This window comes from Oncorhynchus gorbuscha, linkage group LG10, assembly GCF_021184085.1.
Source record: "Oncorhynchus gorbuscha isolate QuinsamMale2020 ecotype Even-year linkage group LG10, OgorEven_v1.0, whole genome shotgun sequence".
NCBI classification, from domain to species: Eukaryota; Metazoa; Chordata; class Actinopteri; order Salmoniformes; family Salmonidae; genus Oncorhynchus; species Oncorhynchus gorbuscha.
The window spans coordinates 15,283,619-15,304,472 of NC_060182.1; the positions used below are offsets into that span (position 1 = coordinate 15,283,619).

Sequence of the window (20,854 nt, forward strand, 5' to 3'; positions counted from 1 at the left end):
CCTTCTGGTCTGTCAGCCCAGTAAAAAAGGGAACTAGTTTCGGAAAGAGAACCCATTTAGTCGACAATTTAGTTGAACGCACCATAGTTTAAAAATAGTTACCGCGGAAGGAAGTCCCCAGTACCGGCTCTACTGTGTTACTGGCACCGTTCAATCACCGATCATTATGGATTTTCGAAAGCGTCCCAGAGAAGATTTTCCGAATACTAGTAGTGATCAGTTCAAACCACCGGAGAAGCGGGATTCTGAGGCGGCGTTGCAGGATTTCGGGCAGTGGGGTGTCGAGGACGTTTGTAGATACCTGTGTCAAGAAGGTCATGGGAAATGGGGGAATAAATTCAGAGGTTCGATTTAAAAAAAAATGTATCAGTGTTTTTGCATATCTTCGCTAGCTAACTACACATATTTGATTGAACAAGCCAACGTGGCTTGAAAGCTTGAAACTAACTACCTTGTGATCCGTGAGGGTGTCAAGCGCAGCCAGAAGGACTACATTGTCCGTTGAACTACAGTACCTTAGCTCGACTAGCAAGTTATCACTTTAACTACGCACACACGGTTCTGGTTTTATGTCATGGAATTGACCTGTGACATTTTATTCTCATTGTGCATATTTACACATCGTTAATGACTGACACACAGGAAATATGACCTGTTATTTGTGTTTTTGTTCTTCCCCCACACAGAGCAAGAGATGACAGGAGTGGGATTACGATACCTCACAGAGACACTTCTGGATAAAATGGGAATAGTGTACGTGTGGTGGTATTATGTTTGGTGTGGTGGTGGTATGCAAATCTTCAGTGGCATGAAAATCAAATGTGCACAGGACCCTCTAAACCTTGGTTTATTTGTGACATGTTTTTCAGTCAATGCTTTGGGTTGTGTTGGTGCTTTTATGATTATGAAATTGAACACACTCTCTCTCTCTCTCTCTCTCTCTTTCTCTCTCTTTCTCTCTCTCTCTCTCTCTCTCTCTCTTTCTCTCTCTTTCTCTCTCTCTCTCTCTCTCTCTCTCTCTCTCTCTCTCTTTCTCTTTCTCTTTCTCTTTCTCTTTCTCTTTCTCTCTCTTTCTCTTTCTCTCTCTTTCTCTTTCTCTTTCTCTTTCTCTTCCTTCTCCTCAGGCCTCTAGGCACCCGGTTGCAGATCCTGCACAGTCTGAGCAAGCTGTGGCAGATGGCAGCAGAGACCACCAAGGTAACACAGACAGCACAACTAACCCTTGTTATCCTTTTCAAAGGCTAGAGAGTGAATGAGTCTTTCATTCGAAAAAAATGAGGGAGACGTATGTGTGATAAATGATGTATTTACCTGCTTTGTTTAATATTAATAGTTAACAATTATGCTTAACATTGGTCAAGATATTTTCAGAACTTACAATACTATGCTTGAGAAGAGAGGGAGGGGAACCATCCTTTCTTCCTGCAGCTGGTCTGGGAATATCGTCAAGGACATGGTGCGACGATCTGTTATTGTTTCCAACCTTCTGGGCTTCTGTTCAACTTGGTCACACAGCATAAGACAAATACCCTCTGAGAGTGACCACAGTTTCTCAGTCCACCCTGTTCTTCTCATATCTTTCAAGGGCACAGCTGTGTGGAGATATGAGGTGAACAGAGGCTGGCTTGAACAGAGAGTACGTTATAACTTGTTCGTGCGCTATGACCCGATACACATAGCTCATCATGCACTGATCTGCCTGGGAGGGGTGGAACCAGCCACTTATATATTTATTTTAAATATTCACTTACCTTTGATTATCTTCATCAGAATGTACTCCCAGGAATCCCAGTTCCACTGTAAATGTTTGATTTGTCTGATAATGTCCATCAGTTATGTCCAAATATTTATTTTGTTAGGGTGTTTGGTAAACAAATTCCAAAGCGCCTTTAGGTCGCGCCGAACGTCAGAAGAAAAGTTCTGTTGCAGCCGGTAGAAACATGCCAAACTAAGTATGGAATCAATCTTTAGGATGTTTTTAAAATAACACTTAATTAATGTTCCAACCGGACAATTCCTTTGTCTGTACAAATGAAGTGGAAAGTAGCTACCTTTCACAGGAGCGTGCTAGACCGAGGCTGTGGCAGTTTGCCAGACCACTCACTCAAAGAGCTCTTATGAGCCCCTCCTTTAGAGTAGAATCTTCAAACTAGGTTCTAAATACTGTTGACATCTAGTGGAAGCCTTGGGAAGTGAAACATAACTAATATCCCACTGTATCTTCAATGGGGGCTGAGTTGAAAAACTACAAACCTCAGATATCCCACTTCCTGGTTGGATTTTTTTTTCTCAGGTTTTTGCCTGCCATGTGAGTTCTGTTATACTCAGACATCATTCAAACAGTTTTAGAAACTTCAGTGTTTTCTATCCAAATGTACTAATTATATGCATATTCTAGCTTTTAAGGCTGAGTAGCAGGCAGCTTAATTTGGGCAAGTTTTTTATCCAAGTTACCCAATACTGCCCCCTACCCCAAAGAAGTTAAGAACACATTCTTATTTTCAATAATGGCCTAGGAACAGTGGGTTAACTGCCTTGTTCAGGGGCAGAACAACAGAATTTTGGCTTGTCAGCTCAGGGATTTGATCCAGCAACCTTTTTGTTACTGGCCCTAACCACTAGGTTACTGCTGCCCTTATATAAAAGGCATCAGCATTTCCTGTATTGTCAGGCTTTCAAGATATTGTTGTGACGTTGCATTGGTAAATGTGATGCTCATCGAATGATTACAAGTTTTTAATTATGTGATTAACTGAATCAAGCAATTATTAACTCATTAACCTGGGGCACCATGGGAAAACTAGTTTTTGTTGAGTTTCTATTTCCCAAATTAACTCAAAGAATATCAGAATATCGATTTTACAACAGCCGCTAATTAACTAGTTTCCTCTATCAGTCTCATAATCTGAACGTCGTATAACCCTTGCATCTGGACGGACCCGGGTCCCACTAATGAAATCGTACCACACCAATCTTAATTGAATATTTATTTACTAAAAAGCTAAAAGGATGATAAGAGATACACATTATAGGCTATTGATTAGAACTTAGTATAACGGGCCAACACACTATGGCGCGTTACCCACAATGGGAATTTCAAGAGAGAAAAAGGAGTACACGAGAAATATACATTTGGGTGAATTTGTCAGCTATGCTATTCTAACCCTAGCCTTGCCCCAAACTGCTGCTCTTATGGGTCAGAATATAATGATGTAATTACGTGGGCATGATCTCCGGCGATTCTCTGGGTAGGCCTTCAGCTGTTCGAGGACACACTTCTCCTGCGCACCTCCCTGCTTGTCCTCCCTGTATCAGTGTCCTTTTTGGCCTAGGAGTCTGTTCCCTCAACCCTTTCTCTGGAAGAGGTCTTCTGAGGCCAGACAGCTCTGTAGCTCAGAGCTCACAGCATAGGAATGAAACCCTTTAGATACCACGATTCGATGAGAGATGGAGGCTAGGTGGTTCGACTTGAATTCACCCGCTTAGGCACAGCTACTCATCCGTAGCTTGGGTAGAAAATGATTTCTTTGTCCTCAAACTTGCATTGCGTTCTGGGTTGTTTGACTTTTCAGACCCTGCTGCAACTGGGGTCATGTAGTCTTGTCGTAAATTCTATACACACAGGTTTTATACCCTTGGGTCAGAAAAGGCCATTTTAGACCACTAACTTAACATTTCATCTTCCCCAAAACATTCTCTTTGATTTGGATATTTTCCATACAACGTACAATGTGTAAACATCAAACATATGTTAGGAAACCCTTCACATTACAATGTTTTCGTAATAACGTCATCTATTAACCTTTAATAACAAAACAAAAATGACATACATTTTCATATTCCATCGTCATGACTACCATGGTGGCTGACAGAAACCATTGTTCCAAAGTCCCTTTTATTTCATGTTTAATGTTCTGAGGCTGGTTCTCCATAGTGACAGGACAAAGGAATGTGTCTGTGGCCACGTCTTCAGACCCACAGCTCCCTCTGTTGTGGTTGAGAGATCTATAGGGTTGTGGTCTCCTGTAACCTGACCTGATCAAGACAGTCATGACAATATGTACCGCCATCTATTCCTGAGAGAGAACGAGGAAGACTATTAGTAGAGTCCGTAAGAGTATCAGCAATAACGTGTATTATTGTCTCCTGTAGGTGTTTAATGACCCCATCCATGGCCATGTAGAGATGCATCCTCTGCTGGTCCGTATCATGGACACCCCTCAGTTCCAGAGGCTCCGCCACATTAAGCAGCTGGGAGGAGCATATTTCGTCTTCCCTGGGGCCTCCCACAACCGCTTCGAACACTCCATAGGGTATGATTGTGTGTGCTTGAGTACTCCATAGTGCAGGGGTGGGTAATAATTTCGTCTTGAGGGCCACATTGGGCCGCATAGATTTTTAATGTTCAAGAGTGGCCTGGGTTTAAACAAATATATGTATATGTATGTATATATATGTATGTGTATATGTATGTATATGTATGTATATGTATGTATATGTATGTGTATGTATATATATGTATGTATATGTATATATGTATGTATATGTATATGTATGTATGTTTTACCCCAAATTAATAACCATAAGCAAAAATAAAACATATTTTTAACTCAAACCTCCCCTGGGCAGGCTGAATGTGACCCGGTCCGCGGGCTGTATGTTGCCCACCCCTGCCATAGTGTGCGTTTTGCACTCCATAGGGTCGAGTTGTCAAAGTGTGGTCTGCGGCCAGATTTCTGAATATACAGTGCCTTCAGAAAGTATTCACTCCCCTTCACATTTTCCACATTTTGTTGTTTACAAAGTGGGATTAAAATGGATTAATTGTCATTTTTTTTGTCAATGAAGCATGTTGGTGGTTTATTTTTATTCTTTGGGCTCTGTCAAGTTGGTTGTTGATCATTGCTAGACAGCCATTTTCAAGTCTTGCTATTAAAATTTCATGCCTATTTTTTTTTTAAAATGTATTTTTAAAGTCAGAACTGTAACTAGACCACTCGGGGACATTCAATGTTGTCTTGGTAAAAAAAAACTCCAGTGTACGGTATATTTGGCCTTGTGTTTTAGGTTATTGTCCTGCTGAAAGGTCAATTTGTGTCTGTAGAAAGCAGACTGAACCAAGTTTTCCTCTAGAATTTTGCCTGTGTTTTACACTGAATATAGCTATTTGTATCATTAGTCCTTGCTATGAAAAAATATCCAGAACATGATGCAGCCACCACCATGCTTGAAAATATTAAGAGTTGTACTGTTGGATTCGTCCCAAACATAATGGTTTGTATTCAGGGCATAGGGAAAATTTCTTTGCCACATTTTTGGCTGTTTTATTTTAGTGCCTTACTGCAAGCAGGATGCTTTGTAATATTTTTATTCAGGCTTCCTTCTTTTCACTCCACCAATTAAGTTAGTATTGTGGAGTAAATACAATGTTGATCCATCCTACGTTTTCTCCTATCACGGCCATTAAACTCTAACTGTTAGTCACCATTGACTTCATGGTGAATTCCCTCAGCGCTTTCCTTCCTCGCCGGCAACTGAGTTAGGAAGGACGCCTGTGTCTTTGTAGTGACTGTTTTACTCATCTACAAGTAGGTGCCCTTGGCGAGGCATTGGAAAACCTTCCTGGTCTTTGTGGTTGAATATGTTTTGAAATTCACTGCTCGACTGAGGGACCTTTATACATGCGTTCAGAAAGTATTCAGACCCCTTGACTTTTTCCTAATTTTGTTACATTAAAGCCTAATTCTAAAATGGATAGTTATTTTTCAATCTACACACCAAACCCCATAATGACAAAGCGAAAACAGGTTTTTAGAATATTTTGCAAATTTCTTAAACATGCCTTATTTACTTAAGGATTCAGACCCTTTGCTATGAGACTAGAAAGTGAGCTTAGGTGCATCCTGTTTCCATTGATCATCCTTGAGATGTTTCTGCAACTTGATTTGAGTCCACCTGTGGTAAATTCAATTGATTTGGACATGATTTGGATAGGCAGATACCTGTCTATATAAGGTCTAACAAACCAAGCCATGAGGTCGAAGGAATTGTCCATAGAGCGCAGAGACAGGACTGTGTCGACACAGATCTGGGGAAGGGTACCAAAACATGTCTACAGCATTGAAGGTCCCCAAGAACATGGTGGTCTCCATTTTTTTTTTTAATTGAAGCTTTTTGGAACCACAAATACTCTTCCTAGAGCTGTCAAAACTGAGTAATTGGGGAAGAATGGCGTTGGTCAGGGAAGTGACCAAGTGGTCACTCTTTCAGAGCTCTGGAGTTCCTCTGTGGAGATGGGAGAACCTTCCAGAAGGACAACCATCTCTGCAGTACTCCACCAATCAGGTCTTAATGGTAGTGGCCACACGCCAGGCACACGTCAGTAAAAGGCGCATGACAGCCTGCATGGAGTTTGCCAAAATAGCACCTAAAGGACTCTCAGATCATGAGAAACAAGATTCTCTGGTCTGATGAAACTAATATTGAACTCTTTGGCCTGAATGCCAAGCTTCACATCTGGGGAAAACCTGGCACCACCCCTACGGTGAAGCATGGTGGTGGCAGCATCATGCTGTGGGGATATTTTCAGCAGCAGCGACTGGGAGACTAGTCCCGATCGAGGGAAAGATGAACAGAGCAAAGTACAGAGAGATCCTTGATGAAAACCTGCTCCAGAGCGCTCAGGACCTCAGATTGGGGTGAAGGTTCACCTTCCAACAGGACAACGACCCAACGCACACAGCCAAGACGATGCAGGATTGGCTTTGGGAGGAGTCTCAATGTCCATGAGTAGTCCAGCCAGAGCCCGGACTTGAACTCAATCGAGCATCTCTGGAGAGACCTGAAAATAGCTGTGCAGCAACCCTTCTCCTCCAAACTGACAGAGCTTGAGAGGATTTGCAGGGGAAATTGGAAGAAACTCTCCAAATACAGGTGTGCTAAGCTTGTAGCGTCATTCCCAAGAAGACTTAAGGCTGTAATCGCTGCCGACAGGGCTTCAACTAAGTACTGAGTAAAGGGTCTGAATATTTGTCAATGTGATATTTGAGGTGTATTTATAAAAATAGTTAACATTTCTAAACCTATTTGCTTTGTCATTATGAAGTATTGTGTGTAGATTAGTGAATGGGGGGGGCGTTTTAATCCATTTTAGAATAAAGCTGTAACGTCATAAAATGTGGTAAAAGACACTGGCATATTTTCCAAATGCACTGTAGATAATTGTATGTGTGGGGGTACAGAGATGAGGTAGTCATTCAAACAACATGTTGAACACTATTACTGCACACAGTGAGTCCATGTGACTTGTTAAGCACGTTTTTACTCTTGAACGTATTTAGGCTTGCCATACCGAAGTGGTTGAATACTTATTGACTCAATACATTTTAGCTTTTCATTTTTAATGAATTTGTAAAAATGTAAAAACATGATTCCACTTTGATATTATGGGGTATTGTGTGTAGGCCAGTGAGGTTAATTTTGATTCCCCCCACTTTGTAAATAGTCTTTGACACAAAACAATTGGGAAAAAAGTCGAGGGGTGTGAATACTTTCTGAAGGCACATTTTTTATTTAAAAAATAAATAAAAAGGCAATATTACTAACAACAGATGAAACACATTTTGGCCAATGCATCCGTGTAATGTTATTCATCTACAATGTATGTTCTTATTAACCCTGGGAAACATCAGGGATATTGGTATCCACAATACTTTTCAACTAAATCCTTATTGTACCCCCCCCCCAATTTACGTACATAAATGCACTGTAATTTAATCTTTAAACCTGCAACGTTTTCTCTCTGCCCCATGACAAAATGTATAGTTTTGCAGAAATGTAGCGTAAACTGCAGAAGTTATAGTAGTACTCCTTGAATGGCTACCCAGTGGCACGGTGGTCTAAGACACTGCATCTCAGTGCAGGAGACGTCACTGCAGTACCTGGTTCGAATCCAGGCTGCATCACATCCGGCCATGATTTGGAGTCCCATAGGGCGGCACACAATTGGCCCAGCGTTTGCCGGGGAAGCCCATCAATTTTGCGTTCTGATTATAAGGCGGCCCTTAATGAATTTGTTATCACAATACGTTTGAAAACCCTGCCGTAGGGTATGGGTGTATGCATAGGCAGGGTGAGTTTGAGGAAGCTATTTTTTTCTAATAGTGAACGATTGCATGCATGCATCTATCAGACTAATGTAAAACAGTCTTCTATTCCTAATGTGTTGAGTAGATTTTAGTCATAAGTTAGTCTATTAATGTAATTCAATCACTGTTAGCAAAACGGACAGTTCTGAACAATGCTTGCACGAGCATGTAGTGAAAATCAAAATCAAATAGTATGTTATTGGTCACATGCGCCGAATACAACGGGTGTAGACCTTACAGTGAAATGTTTACTTACGAGCCCCTAAATAACAATGCTGTTAAAATTAATTAAGTAATTAAAGAGCAGCAGTAAAATAATCATAGCGAGACTATACATTGGGGTACTGCTACAGAGTTAATGTGCGGGGGCACCGGTTAGTTGAGGTATTATGAAAATATAGGTTTAGTTATTAAAGTGACTGCATAGATGATCACAACAGAGTAGCAGTGGGGAGGGGGCAATGCAAATAGTCTGGGTAGCCATTTGATTAGATGTTCAGTAGTCTTATGGTTTGGGGGTAGAAGCTGTTTAGAAGCGTCTTGGACCTAGACTTGGCGCTCCGGTACCGCTTGCCGTGCGGTAGCAGAGAGAACAGTCTATGACTAGGGTGGCTGGAGTGGAGTCTTTGAAAATGTTTACGGCCTTCCTTTGACACCGCCTGGTATAGAGGTCCTGGATGGCAGGAAGCTTGGCCCCAGTGATGTACTGGGCTGTTCGCACTACCCTCTGTAGTGCCTTGCGGTCGGAGGCCAAGCAGTTGCCATACCAGGCAGTGATGCTCTTGATGGTGCAGCTGTAGAACCTTTTGAGGATCTGAGGACCCATGCCAAATCTTTTTAGTCTCTTGAGGGGGAAAATATTTTTTCGTGCCCTCTTCACAACTGTCTTTCTGTGTTTGGATCATGTTGGTGATGTGGACACCAAGGAACTTGACAACAGGAAAAAGAGGCTCGAGCACACCCCCATTCTCATAGACGGGGCTGCAGTGGAGCAGGTTGAAAGCGTCCACAATCGTCTCCTTTGTCTTGATCACATTGAGGGAGCTGTTGTTGTCCTGCCACCATACGGCCAGGTCTCTGACCTTCTCCCTATAGGCTTTCTCGTTGTTGTTGGTGATCAGGCCTACCACTGTTGTGTCATCGGCAAACTTAATGATGATGTCGTGCCTGGCCATGCAGTCATGAGTGAACAGGGGGTACAGGAGGGGACTGAGCACGCACCCCTGAGGGGGCCCCTGTGTTGAGGATCAGCTTGTCAGATGTGTTGTTACCTACCCTTATCACCTGGGGCGACCCGCCAGGAAGTCCAGGATCCAGAGGGAGGTGTTTTAGTCCCAGGGTCCTTAGCTTATTGATGAGCTTTGAGGGCACTATGGTGTTGAACGCTGAGCTGTAGTCAATTAATAACATTCTCACAGGTGTTCCTTTTGTCCAGGTGGGAAAGGGCAGTGTGGAGTGCAATAGAGCTGGCATAATCTGTGGATCTGTTGGGGCGGTAAATCAGAGACGTTTCTTCTCCTTTCTTAGCATGGAAAAAATGTGGTCTTTTTATTAACACATTTCATGCAATTCTACTACAATATATGACTGGAGACACAGGCAACATATTTTTTTTCATATGACAAATTAGTAGCCTACTCTGCTGACACTGACAAACAGACCATTAAAAACGACCTCTTCTTGAAGGCGACTACATTCTGAAAGTATTCAGACTCCTTTTGTTACGTTACAGCCTTATACTAAAATTGATGAAATCGGTTTTTAGCCCTCATCAATCTACACACAATGCACTATAATGACAAAGCAAAAACAGGTTCTGGACATTTGTGCAATTTCTTTAAAATAACGAAACAGAAATACCTTATCTACATTTGTATTCAGATCCTTTGCTATGAGACTCGAAATCAACCTCCGGTGCACCCTGTCGCCATTGATTACCCAGCCTAGGAAAAGGGGAGGCACAAATTGTATTATATGACATAAATCTGGCCTGGAGGAAAGTATTGTCCACCCAGATGTTCCAGTGGTTCCCTTCCAACGATAAAGAGTGCACTCACCGGGGCTATGGCCGTTGCTCTCCACTGGTGCAAATAAGCAGTGGTTCCCTTCCAACGATAAAGAGTGCACTCACCGGGGCTATGGCCGTTGCTCTCCGCTGGTGCAAATAAGACAGGCTACTGTTTGCTCATTTAAGTTGAGAATTTTTGTAACTAAAAGACATACATTTAAAGCAATAGCCATTTGCTTTTTAAACGTTGTTTTTCCTACTATTGCATTTGCAAATAATCTTGGAAGGCCTTCGTAGGCTATTTGCCAAGTGCATTGCCCAAATTGCGCTCCTAAAACAATCCACAGCTCATTTTTGAAAGATGCGAATGATCTCCTGTGGCCAAAATCATGTAGTGTAGTATTATGAATTATTTTATTTTATTATGTACGGGTACTTCAGAGGAGGAAGGGGACCATCCTCCTCATTGAATTTCAGAAAAATGTAAATAGTGAAACATTATCCGTCTAAATATATTCACGTCACTGAATAAAATTGTTTCAAACATACTGTTTTGCTATGAAAGTCTATAGTATCCTCAACAGCACTCTGTAGGGTAGCACCATGGTGTAGCCGGAGGACTGCTAGTTTCCGTCCTCTGGGTACATTGACTTCAATACAAAACCTAGAAAGCTTGTGGTTCTGACCCGCTTCCATAGACTTACACAGTAATTATGACAACTTCCTTGAAGATCTCCTCCAACCTCTCCTCCAACATATCAGAGCTCTTGTCACATGAACTGACATGTTGTCCACCCCATCAAAGGATCAGAGAACTAATATATTTTTCTTAAAAAAAATGATAGAGAAGTGTGTGTGTGAGAGAGCTAGTTATATTCTGTTGTAACTTTTTCCACTTACTTAGCTAGCGAAGGCATCTAGCTTGTTTAGTTACTCAAACACCTGGCTCAAACAGAGGGATGCTGTGTTAGCTAGCTGGGTATGACTATCCAACACTGGAACTCTTCCAAGTCAAGGTAAGCTTTTGGTTTTATTAATTTATTGCCACTGGGGACAGCCGGTGTAACTGCTGAACTACTTGCTGACTACACTGTACTGCATTATTGTAGCAGGTTTACTAACGCATTTGTTCTTGTAGTGATGCTGACTGACATTAGCTAATATGGCGACAACAATGTAGGCCTTGTGTAGCAGTTATGATATGAAGGTTTGGCTTGGAAAGTTGGTTACAGACAGCTGATGTGTTGTGCACTGTTGTCCACAAGTGAAAAGAAAAGGTGTGAGGACGAGTGTGTAGATGCGAGAAGAAATTATAAAACTAGCAAATCATGCTGTTTCTTTATGTGGCTACTATAAAAGTGAACTGTGTTTGCGTGTCATCGGGAGTGTATTCATTCTGCCCGATTCTGTTAAAATGTTTCTTAAATGGAAGCAAACTGAACAAAACAGGGATAAACATACTTGAATTTGTCTAATTTGAAACTCTCGTTTGCAACTGTTGGACTAATGATTACACCCTATATCAGCTAGATTTGATTTATTTCACCTTTATTTAACCAGGTAAGCTAGTTGAGAACAAGTTCTCATTTACAACTGCGACCTGGCCAAGATAAAGCAAAGCAGTGTGACACAAACAACAGCGTTACACATGGACTAAACAAGCGTACATTCAATAACACAATATAAAGAAGTCTATTATATACAGTGTGTGCAAATGGTGTGAGGTAGGTAGGCAATAAATAGGCTACGGTAGCGAAGTAATTACAATTTAGCAGATTAACACTGGAGTGATAAATGAGCAGATGATGATGTGCAAGTAAAGATACTGGTGTGCAAAAGAGCAGAAAGTAAATAAAAACAGTATGGGGATGAGGTAGGCAGAAAGGGCGGGTTATTTATAGATCAAATCAAATGTTATTTGTCACATACACATGGTTAGCAGATGTTAATGCGAGTGTAGCGAAATGCTTGTGCTTCTAGTTCCGACAATGCAGTAATAACCAACAAGTAATCTAACTAACAATTCCAAAACTACTGTCTTATACACCGTGTAAGGGGATAAAGAATATGTACATAAGGATATATGAATGAGTGATGGTACAGAGCAGCATAGGCAAGATACAGTAGATGGTATCGAGTACAGTATATACATATGAGATGAGCATGTAAACAAAGTGGCATAGTTAAAGTGGCTAGTGATACATGTATTACATAAGGATGCAGTCGATGATATAGAGTACAGTATATACGTATGCATATGAGATGAATAATGTAGGGTAAGTAACATTATATAAGGTAGCATTGTTTAAAGTGGCTAGTGATATAGTTACATCATTTCCCATCAATTCCCATTATTAAAGTGGCTGGAGTTGAGTCAGTGTCAGTGTGTTGGCAGCAGCCACTCAATGTTAGTGGTGGCTGTTTAACAGTCTGATGGCCTTGAGATGGAAGCTGTTTTTCAGTCTATCGGTCCCAGCTTTGATGCACCTGTACTGACCTCGCCTTCTGGATGATAGCAGGGTGAACAGGCAGTGGCTCGGGTGGTTGATGTCCTTGATGATCTTTATGGCCTTCCTGTAACATCGGGTGGTGTAGGTGTCCTGGAGGGCAGGTAGTTTGCCCCCGGTGATGCGTTGTGCAGACCTCACTACCCTCTGGAGAGCCTTACGGTTGAGGGCGGAGCAGTTGCCGTACCAGGCGGTGATACAGCCCGCCAGGATGCTCTCGATTGTGCATCTGTAGAAGTTTGTGAGTGCTTTTGGTGACAAGCCGGATTTCTTCAGCCTCCTGAGGTTGAAGAGGCGCTGCTGCGCCTTCTTCACGATGCTGTCTGTGTGAGAGTCCATCTGAATTGGTCCAATGTACAGCTGCAGGGATCGGTTAGCTGCTCAGAAAGCTGATGCTTAAAGTTAGTGAGGGAAATATAAGTCTCCAGTGATTTTTGCAATTCGTTCCAGTCACTGGCAGCAGAGAACTGGAAGGAAAGGTGGCCAAAGGTGGTGTTGACTTTGGGGAGGACCAGTGAGATATACCAGCTGGAGCGCGTGTGATGGGGTGGGTGTTATCGTGTCCAGTGAGCTGAGATAAGGCGGAGCTTTACCTAGCATAGACTTCTAGATGACCTGGAGCCAGTGGGTCTGGCGACTAGAGCATACAGGTCGCAGTGGTGGGTGCTATATGGGGCTTTGGTGACAAAATGGATGGCACTGTGATCGACTGCATCCAGTTTGCTGAGTAGAGTATTGGAAGCTATTTTGTAGATGACATCGCCGAAGTCGTGGATCTGTAGGATAGTCAGTTTTACTAGGGTAAGTTTGGAGGCGTGAGTGAAGGAGGCTTTGTTGCGAAAATAGAAAGCCAATTCTAGATTTGATTTTGGATTGTATATGTTTAATATGAGTCTGGAAGGAGAGTTTACAGTCTAGCCAGACACCTAGGTATTTGTAGTTGACCACATATTCTAGGTAAGAACCGTCCAGGGTTGTGATGCTAGTCGGGCGGGCAGGTGCGGGCGGGCAGCGAACGGTTGAAAAGCATGCATTTAGTTTTTACTAGCGTTTAAGAGCAGTTGGAGGCCACGGAAGGAGAGTTGTATGGCATTGAAGCTTGTTTGTAGGTTAGTTAAGTGTCCAAAGAAGGGCCAGAAGGATACTGAATGGTGTCATCTGCATAGAGGTGGATCAGGGAATCGCCAGCAGCAAGAGCGACATCATTGATTTTATATATATATATAAAAGAGTCTGCCCGAGAATTGAACCCTGTGGTACCCCCATAGAGACTGCGAGAGGTGACAACAGGCCCTCTGATTTAACACACTGATGGAGGCAAGGCGGTATTGATTGTGCCGCTGTCTGTCGCTCAAATGTTTGAGCGACAGACAGATGTTTTTCTTGACCTGTACATCTACAATAAACTTTAATTCATAGGCCATAAAATGAGCTCCGCCTAGCAGAAACATCTTTGTGTTAGCAACTGTTAATTATGAGCTTATAAGGGAATAGAGTTAAGGGACATCACCCTGGGCGGGGTGAACCTCAGTAAGGGATAAAAAGGGAAAACACCATATTTTGAACTGATTGTGTTACTTGCAAATTACTGTAAGTGTATGTATGCTCTGGGTTGCAGTCCTTATTAAACAAACTAACCTCTGATCAAATAAGTTTCCTGTGGTCTCTTGTATGAACAGGGCAGAAATCCCTAACAGTATAGGGAAAAGTTGAGTATCATGTAGTAGCCTAAACTTATCGATGTGACATTGAGCTGAGTGAATGGAATATGAATGATAGTCATCCAATATGCTGTAATAGAAATAAGGTAATGCCCATTAAAAACTGTGTCCTCCCTCATTTTAAACGGCACCGACCGCCACTAGAGTACTTATCTAGTCCATTTTGTTTGAGGGAAGCTTAGGTTCCACCCTTCTCCCAAAGTGTATAGCCTATGCTTACATAAATCATATGCTTTTAAATCCATAATAGGAAGTGTGCAAGTGCACACTTCTGGAAAAGCATGGAGAATTGGGATTCAGCCTGGAGAATTGGGATTAAGCCTATGTGGTTTGAGGCCCTATCCTGCATTTAAAAGGCACAACAGAAACTGGCCTAGTTGCTTTTCAGACCCGAGCCCCTTCCCTAAGCTCCCACCCCTGTGGTTGCCTGGCAGGTTTAATCGGTTGTACAATGGTTATTAATTGGTTGTGTTGTGGTTGTGTTTTCAGGGTGGGCTACCTAGCAGGTCAGCTGGTCCAGGAGTTGAGTGAGAGACAACCAGAGCTCCTCATCTCCAGTAGAGACATCCTGTGTGTCCAGATTGCTGGGCTCTGTCACGACCTGGGTGAGTCTCACTCACTCTCTCCCTCCTTCCCTCCCTCCCTCTTTTCCAATCTTATTCTGTTGAATGTGATCTCTTTCCAGGTCATGGTCCTTTCTCCCATATGTTTGATAGCATGTTCATCCCCAAAATGAGTCCAACGTCCAAGTGGAAGGTAAGACTATAGTCTGAATAACCTCTTTCTTGTCATAGTCTTCTCTCCTCATCTTCCTGTGTGGTCGCGAGAATGTCCATGTCACATGTATGTGTGTGTGTTACAGCATGAGAAGGCGTCCATTGCGATGTTTGACCATCTGGTGTCTGTAAATGCCTTGGAGCCAGTGATGATGGATCATGGCCTGGTCCTACCTGATGACCTGGACTTCATCAAGGAACAGATTGCTGGACCACAGAACACTGTCCTTCTCACACAGGGGGTGAGTCAGGAACACTGTCCCTCTCAGACAGGGGGTGAGTCAAGAACACTGTCCTTCTCACACAGGGGGTGAGTCAGGAACACTGTCCCTCTCAGACAGGGGGTGAGTCAGGAACACTGTCCCTCTCAGACAGGGGGTGAGTCAGGAAACACTGTCAGGAACACCCTCTCAGACAGGGGGTGAGTCAGGAACACTGTCCCTCTCAGACAGGGGGTGAGTCAGGAACACTGTCCCTCTCAGACAGGGGGTGAGTCAGGAACACTGTCCCTCTCAGACAGGGGGTGAGTCAGGAACACTGTCCCTCTCAGACAGGGGGTGAGTCAGGAACACTGTCCCTCTCAGACAGGGGGTGAGTCAGGAACACTGTCCCTCTCAGACAGGGGGTGAGTCAGGAACACTGTCCCTCTCAGACAGGGGGTCAGCTAGCTAGCTAGTCAGTCGACTAGCTAGTCAATCAGCCTCAATCAACACCCACCCAGAGCATGCGCTCCAGCAGGTATATTTCACTGGTCCCCAAAGCCAATTCCTCCTTTGGCCGCCTTTCCTTCCAGTTCTCTGCTGCCAATGACTGGAACGAATTGCAAAAAGAGACTTATCTCCCGCTCTAACTTTAAGCATCAGCTGTCAGAGCAGCTGATCATTGACCAACCGATCATTGCACCTGTACACAGACCATCTGTAAATAGCCCAACCAACTACCTCGTCCCCATATTGTTATATATTTTTGCACCCCAGTATCTCTACTTGCCCCTCATCATCTGCACATCTATCACTCCAGTGTTAATGCTAAATTGTAATTATTTCACCACTATGGCCTATTTTTTTGCCTTACCTCCCTAATCTTACTACATTTGCACACACTGTGTATATAGATTTTTTATTTTGTGTTATTGACTGTATGTTTGTTTATCCCATGTGTAACTCTGTTGTTTTTGCCGCACTGCTTTATATTGGCCAGGTCGCAGTTGTAAATGAGAACTTGTTCTCAACTGGCTTACCTGGTTTAAAAAAGGTGAAATAAATAAAATAATAACTCTGGTTAAGTATCCATTGAACTAATTTAGAGTTACTGTACATGCTGGGATTTCAAAGGATTAGTCTAATTCTGAGTCTGTTGTCTTTCCACAGTGGCCTTATAAGGGCCGTCCAGAGGATTAGTCTAATTCTGAGTCTGTTTTCTTTCCACAGTGGCCTTATAAGGGCCGTCCAGAGGATTAGTCTAATTCTAAGTCTCTTTCCACAGTGGCCTTATAAGGGCCGTCCAGAGGAGAAGTCTTTCCTCTATGAGATTGTGGCCAACAAATTGACCGGCATCGATGTGGACAAGTGGGACTACTTCGCCAGGTGAGTTCCCCAGTTGGAGTTGATCTCTCTCTTAGAAACCATCATCAATTACTGGAGTAAGCTATATAGAGTACCACAGTATGTGTCATAATACCCATAAAACCTAGCGGTCAAACAGGGAAATGGTTCCAATCATTTTTCCCCATAGGGGATTTTAGAAACACTTAAAATACGGGCTGTGTTTCCTGTATTCTTACCCTGGTGTGGTGTTTTGATAACTGTGTAAAGCTCTTGGACAAGGTGACTTTTATCAACAGTCGGCTCTAAATACAGGCAAATATATTGATAAAAGTCACCCTGTCCTCGAGATTTACACAGTTATCAGAACGAAACACAGCCCTTATTTTAAGTGTTTCTAAAATCCCCTATGGGGAAAAATGATTGGAACCATTTCCTTGTTTGACCATTAGGTTTCATGGGTAATATGACCCCTCCACTGTGGGGCTCTATTAGAGATCTAACCATACATAGGACCACTGGTGTACACGACCGTTCAAAAGTTTGGGGTCACTGAGAAATGTCTTTTATTTTTAAGAAAAGCAAAAAGAAATGTCCATTTAAAATAATATCAAATTGATCAGAAATACAGTGTAGACATTGTTAATGTTGTAAATGACTATTGTAGCTGGAAACGGCGAATATTTAACGGAATATCTACATCGGTGTACAGAGGCCCATTATCAGCAACCATCACTCCTGTGTTTCCAATGGCATGTTGTATTAGCTAATACAAGTTTATAATTTGAAAAGGCTAATTGATTATTAGAAACCCCTTTGCAATTATGTTAGCACAGCTGAAAACTGTTGTGCTAATTAAAGAAGCAATAAAACTGACTTTCTTTAGACTAGTTGTGTATATGGAGCATCAGCATTTATGGGTTCGATTACAGGCTCAAAATGTCTCCATTTTTTGATTTCACCTTTATTTAACCAGGTAGGCCAGTTGAACAACTTCTCAACTGTGACCTGGCCAAGATGAAGCAAAGCAGTGCGACAAAAACAACAACAGAGTTACACATAAACAAACGTACAGTCAATAACACAATAGATTATTTATATGTACAGTGTGTGAAAATGTAGAAGATTAGGGAGGTAAATAGGCCGCAGAGGTGAAATAATTACAATTTACCATTAACACTGGAGTGATAGATGTGCAGATGATGATGTGCAAGTAGATACTGAGGTGTAAAAGAGCAGGAAGATAAGTAACAATATGGGGATGAGGTAGTTGGGTGTGCTATTTACAGATTGGCTCTGTACAGGTACAGTGATGGGTAAGCTGCTCTGACAGCTGATGCTTAAAGTTAGAGAAGATATTGAAGTCTCCGGCTTAAGCGATTATTTTTTTTGCAATTCGTTCCCGTCATTGGCAGCAGAGAACTGGAAGGAAAGGCGACCAAAGGAAGTGTTGGCTTTGGGGATGACCAGTGAAATATACCTGCTGGAGCGTGTGCTACGGGTGGGTGTTGCTATGGTAACCAGTGAGCTGAGATAGGCAGGGCTTTACCTAGCAAAGACTTATAGATGACCTGGAGCCAGTGGGTTTGGTGACTGATATGTAACGAGGGCCAGCCAATGAGAGTATACAGGTCTCAGTGGTGGGTGGTATATGGGGCTTTGGTGATAAAACAGATGGCACTGTTATAGACTGCATCCAGTTTGCTGAGTAGAGTGTTGGAGGCTATTTTATAAATGACATTGCCGAAGTCGAGGATCGGTAGGATAGTCAGTTTTACGAGGGTATGTTTGGCAGCATGAGTGAAGGAGGCTTTGTTGCGGAATATGAAGCAGATTTAATTTTTGATTGGAGATGCTTAATGTGAGTCTGGGAGGAGTGTTTACAGTCTAACCAGACACCCAGGTATTTGTAGTTGTCCACATATTCTAAGCCCGAACTGTCCAGAGTAGTGACGCTGGACGGGCGGGAAGGTGCGGGCGGGCAGCGATCGGTTGAAGAGCATGCACGCAGTTTTACTAGCATTTAAAAGTAGTTGGAGTCCACGGAAGGAGTGTTGTATGGCATTGAAGCTCGTTTGGAGGTTTGCTAACAGTGTCTAAAGACGGGCCAGATGTATACAGAATGGTGTCGTCTGCGTAGAGGTGGATCAGAGAATCACCTGCAGCAAGAGCGACATCATTGATACATTGAGGGGGAAAGTATTTGATCCCCTGCTGATTTTGTATGTTTGCCCACTGACAAAGAAATGATCAGTCTATAATTTTAATGGCAGGTTTATTTGAACAGTGAGAGACAGAATAACAACAAAAAAATCCAGAATAACGCATGTCAAAAATGTTATAAATTGATTTGCATTTTAATGAGAGAAATAAGTATTTGACCCCTCAGCAAAACATTACTTAGCTGGTGGCAAAACCCTTGTTGGCAATCACAGAGGTCAGACGTTTCTTGTAGTTGGCCACCAGGTTTGCACACATCTCAGGAGGGATTTTGTCCCACTCCTCTGCAGATCTTCTCCAAGTCATTAATGTTTCGAGGCTGACGTTTGGCATCTCAAACCTTCAGCTCCCTCCACAGATTTTCTATGGGATTAAGGTCTGGAGACTGGCTAGGCCACTCCAGGACCTTAATGTGCTTCTTCTTGAGCCACTCCTTTGTTGCCTTGGCCATGTGTTGTCATACTGGAATACCCATCCACGACCCATTTTCAATGCCCTGGCTGAGGGAAGGAGGTTCTCACCCAAGTTTTTATTTTTTCATTTTTTTTACCTTTATTTAACCAGGCAAGTCAGTTAAGAGTCAATTCTTATTTTCAATGATGGCCAAGGAACAGTGGGTTAACTGCCTGTTCAGGGGCAGAACGACAGATTTGTACCTTGTCAGCTCTGGGATTTGAACTTTCAACCTTCCAGTTACTAGTCCAATGCTCTAACCACTAGGCTACCTTGCCGCCCCAAATTTTACGGTACATGGCCCCATCCATCGTCCCTTTGATGCGGTGAAGTTGTCCTGTCCCCTGAGCAGAAAAACACCCCAAAGCATAATGTTTCCACCTCCATGTTTGACGTTGGGGGTGGTGTTCTTGGGGTCATAGGCAGCCTTCCTCCTCCAAATATGGCGATGTGAGTTGATGCCAAAGAGCTCCATTTTGGTCTCATCTGACCACAACACTTTCACCCAGTTGTCCTCAGAATCATTCAGATGTTCATTGGCAAATTTCAGATGGGCATGTATATGTGCGGCCTTGAGCAGTGGGACCTTGCGGGCGCTGCAGGATTTCAGTCCTTCACGGCGTAGTGTGTTACCAATAGTTTTCTTGGTGACTATGGTCCCAGCTGCCTTGAGATCATTGACAAGATCCTCCCGTGTAGTTCTGGGCTGATTCCTCACCGTTCTCATGATCATTACAACTCCACGAGGTGAGATCTTGCATGGAGCCCCAGGCCGAGGGAGATTGACAGTTCTTTTGTGTTTCTTCCATTTGCGAATAATCGCACCAACTGTTGTCACCTTCTCACCAAGCTGCTTGGCGATGGTCTTGTAGCCCATTCCAGCCTTGTGTAGGTCTACAATCTTGTCCCTGACATCCTTAGAGAGCTCTTTGGTCTTGGCCATGGTGGAGAGTTTGGATTGATTGATTGCTTCTGTGGACAGGTGTCTTTTATACAGGTAACAAGCTGAGATTAGGAGCACTCCCTTTAAGAATGTGCAATTAAAACGGTACCATAGAGGGCACAGAATAAGTTAGAGGAAAAACAAAAAGAAATGGAGGAACTTATTCAAGAAAGATCCAGTGTAATAGATTATACAAATAAAGTGAACTGGATGGAATATGGGGAAAAATGCACCAAATTCTTTTTCAATCTTCAATATAGAAATGCTACCAAAATGTTTTTATTAAAACTTGTTACAAATGATGGCGTCACGCATGATTCACCAAATTATATTTCGATAGAGGAAGTAAAGTACTTTAAGAATATGTTTTCATTTCAGGCTCCTCCATCTCCACTAACTGAAACTAATTGTATGGATTTTTTTCCGAATAATATTGTAAAATTAACATCTGTACAGAGACTCATGTGAAGGCCAAATTACAGAGGAGGAACTGCTTGATGCAATTGGGGCCTTTAAGGATGGGAAAACTCCAGGG

General features: G+C 42.7%; 1 protein-coding gene across 2 annotated transcripts in view; it reads left to right on the top strand.

Moving 5' to 3' along the window:
* Positions 1-20,854, top strand: part of LOC124045591 (deoxynucleoside triphosphate triphosphohydrolase SAMHD1-like) — a 47,065-nt gene continuing 26,211 nt past the window's right edge. Inside the window, exons 1-8 of one of the 2 annotated variants that reach the window (XM_046364984.1) lie at positions 1-344; positions 687-753; positions 1,125-1,197; positions 4,153-4,313; positions 14,873-14,988; positions 15,069-15,139; positions 15,246-15,401; positions 16,645-16,745. In XM_046364984.1, coding sequence (XP_046220940.1) covers positions 167-344; positions 687-753; positions 1,125-1,197; positions 4,153-4,313; positions 14,873-14,988; positions 15,069-15,139; positions 15,246-15,401; positions 16,645-16,745 — 923 coding nt within the window. In that variant the 5' untranslated portion in view covers positions 1-166. The remainder of the gene's footprint in view (positions 345-686; positions 754-1,124; positions 1,198-4,152; positions 4,314-14,872; positions 14,989-15,068; positions 15,140-15,245; positions 15,402-16,644; positions 16,746-20,854) is intronic. The other variant, XM_046364983.1, reaches the window with a different exon arrangement.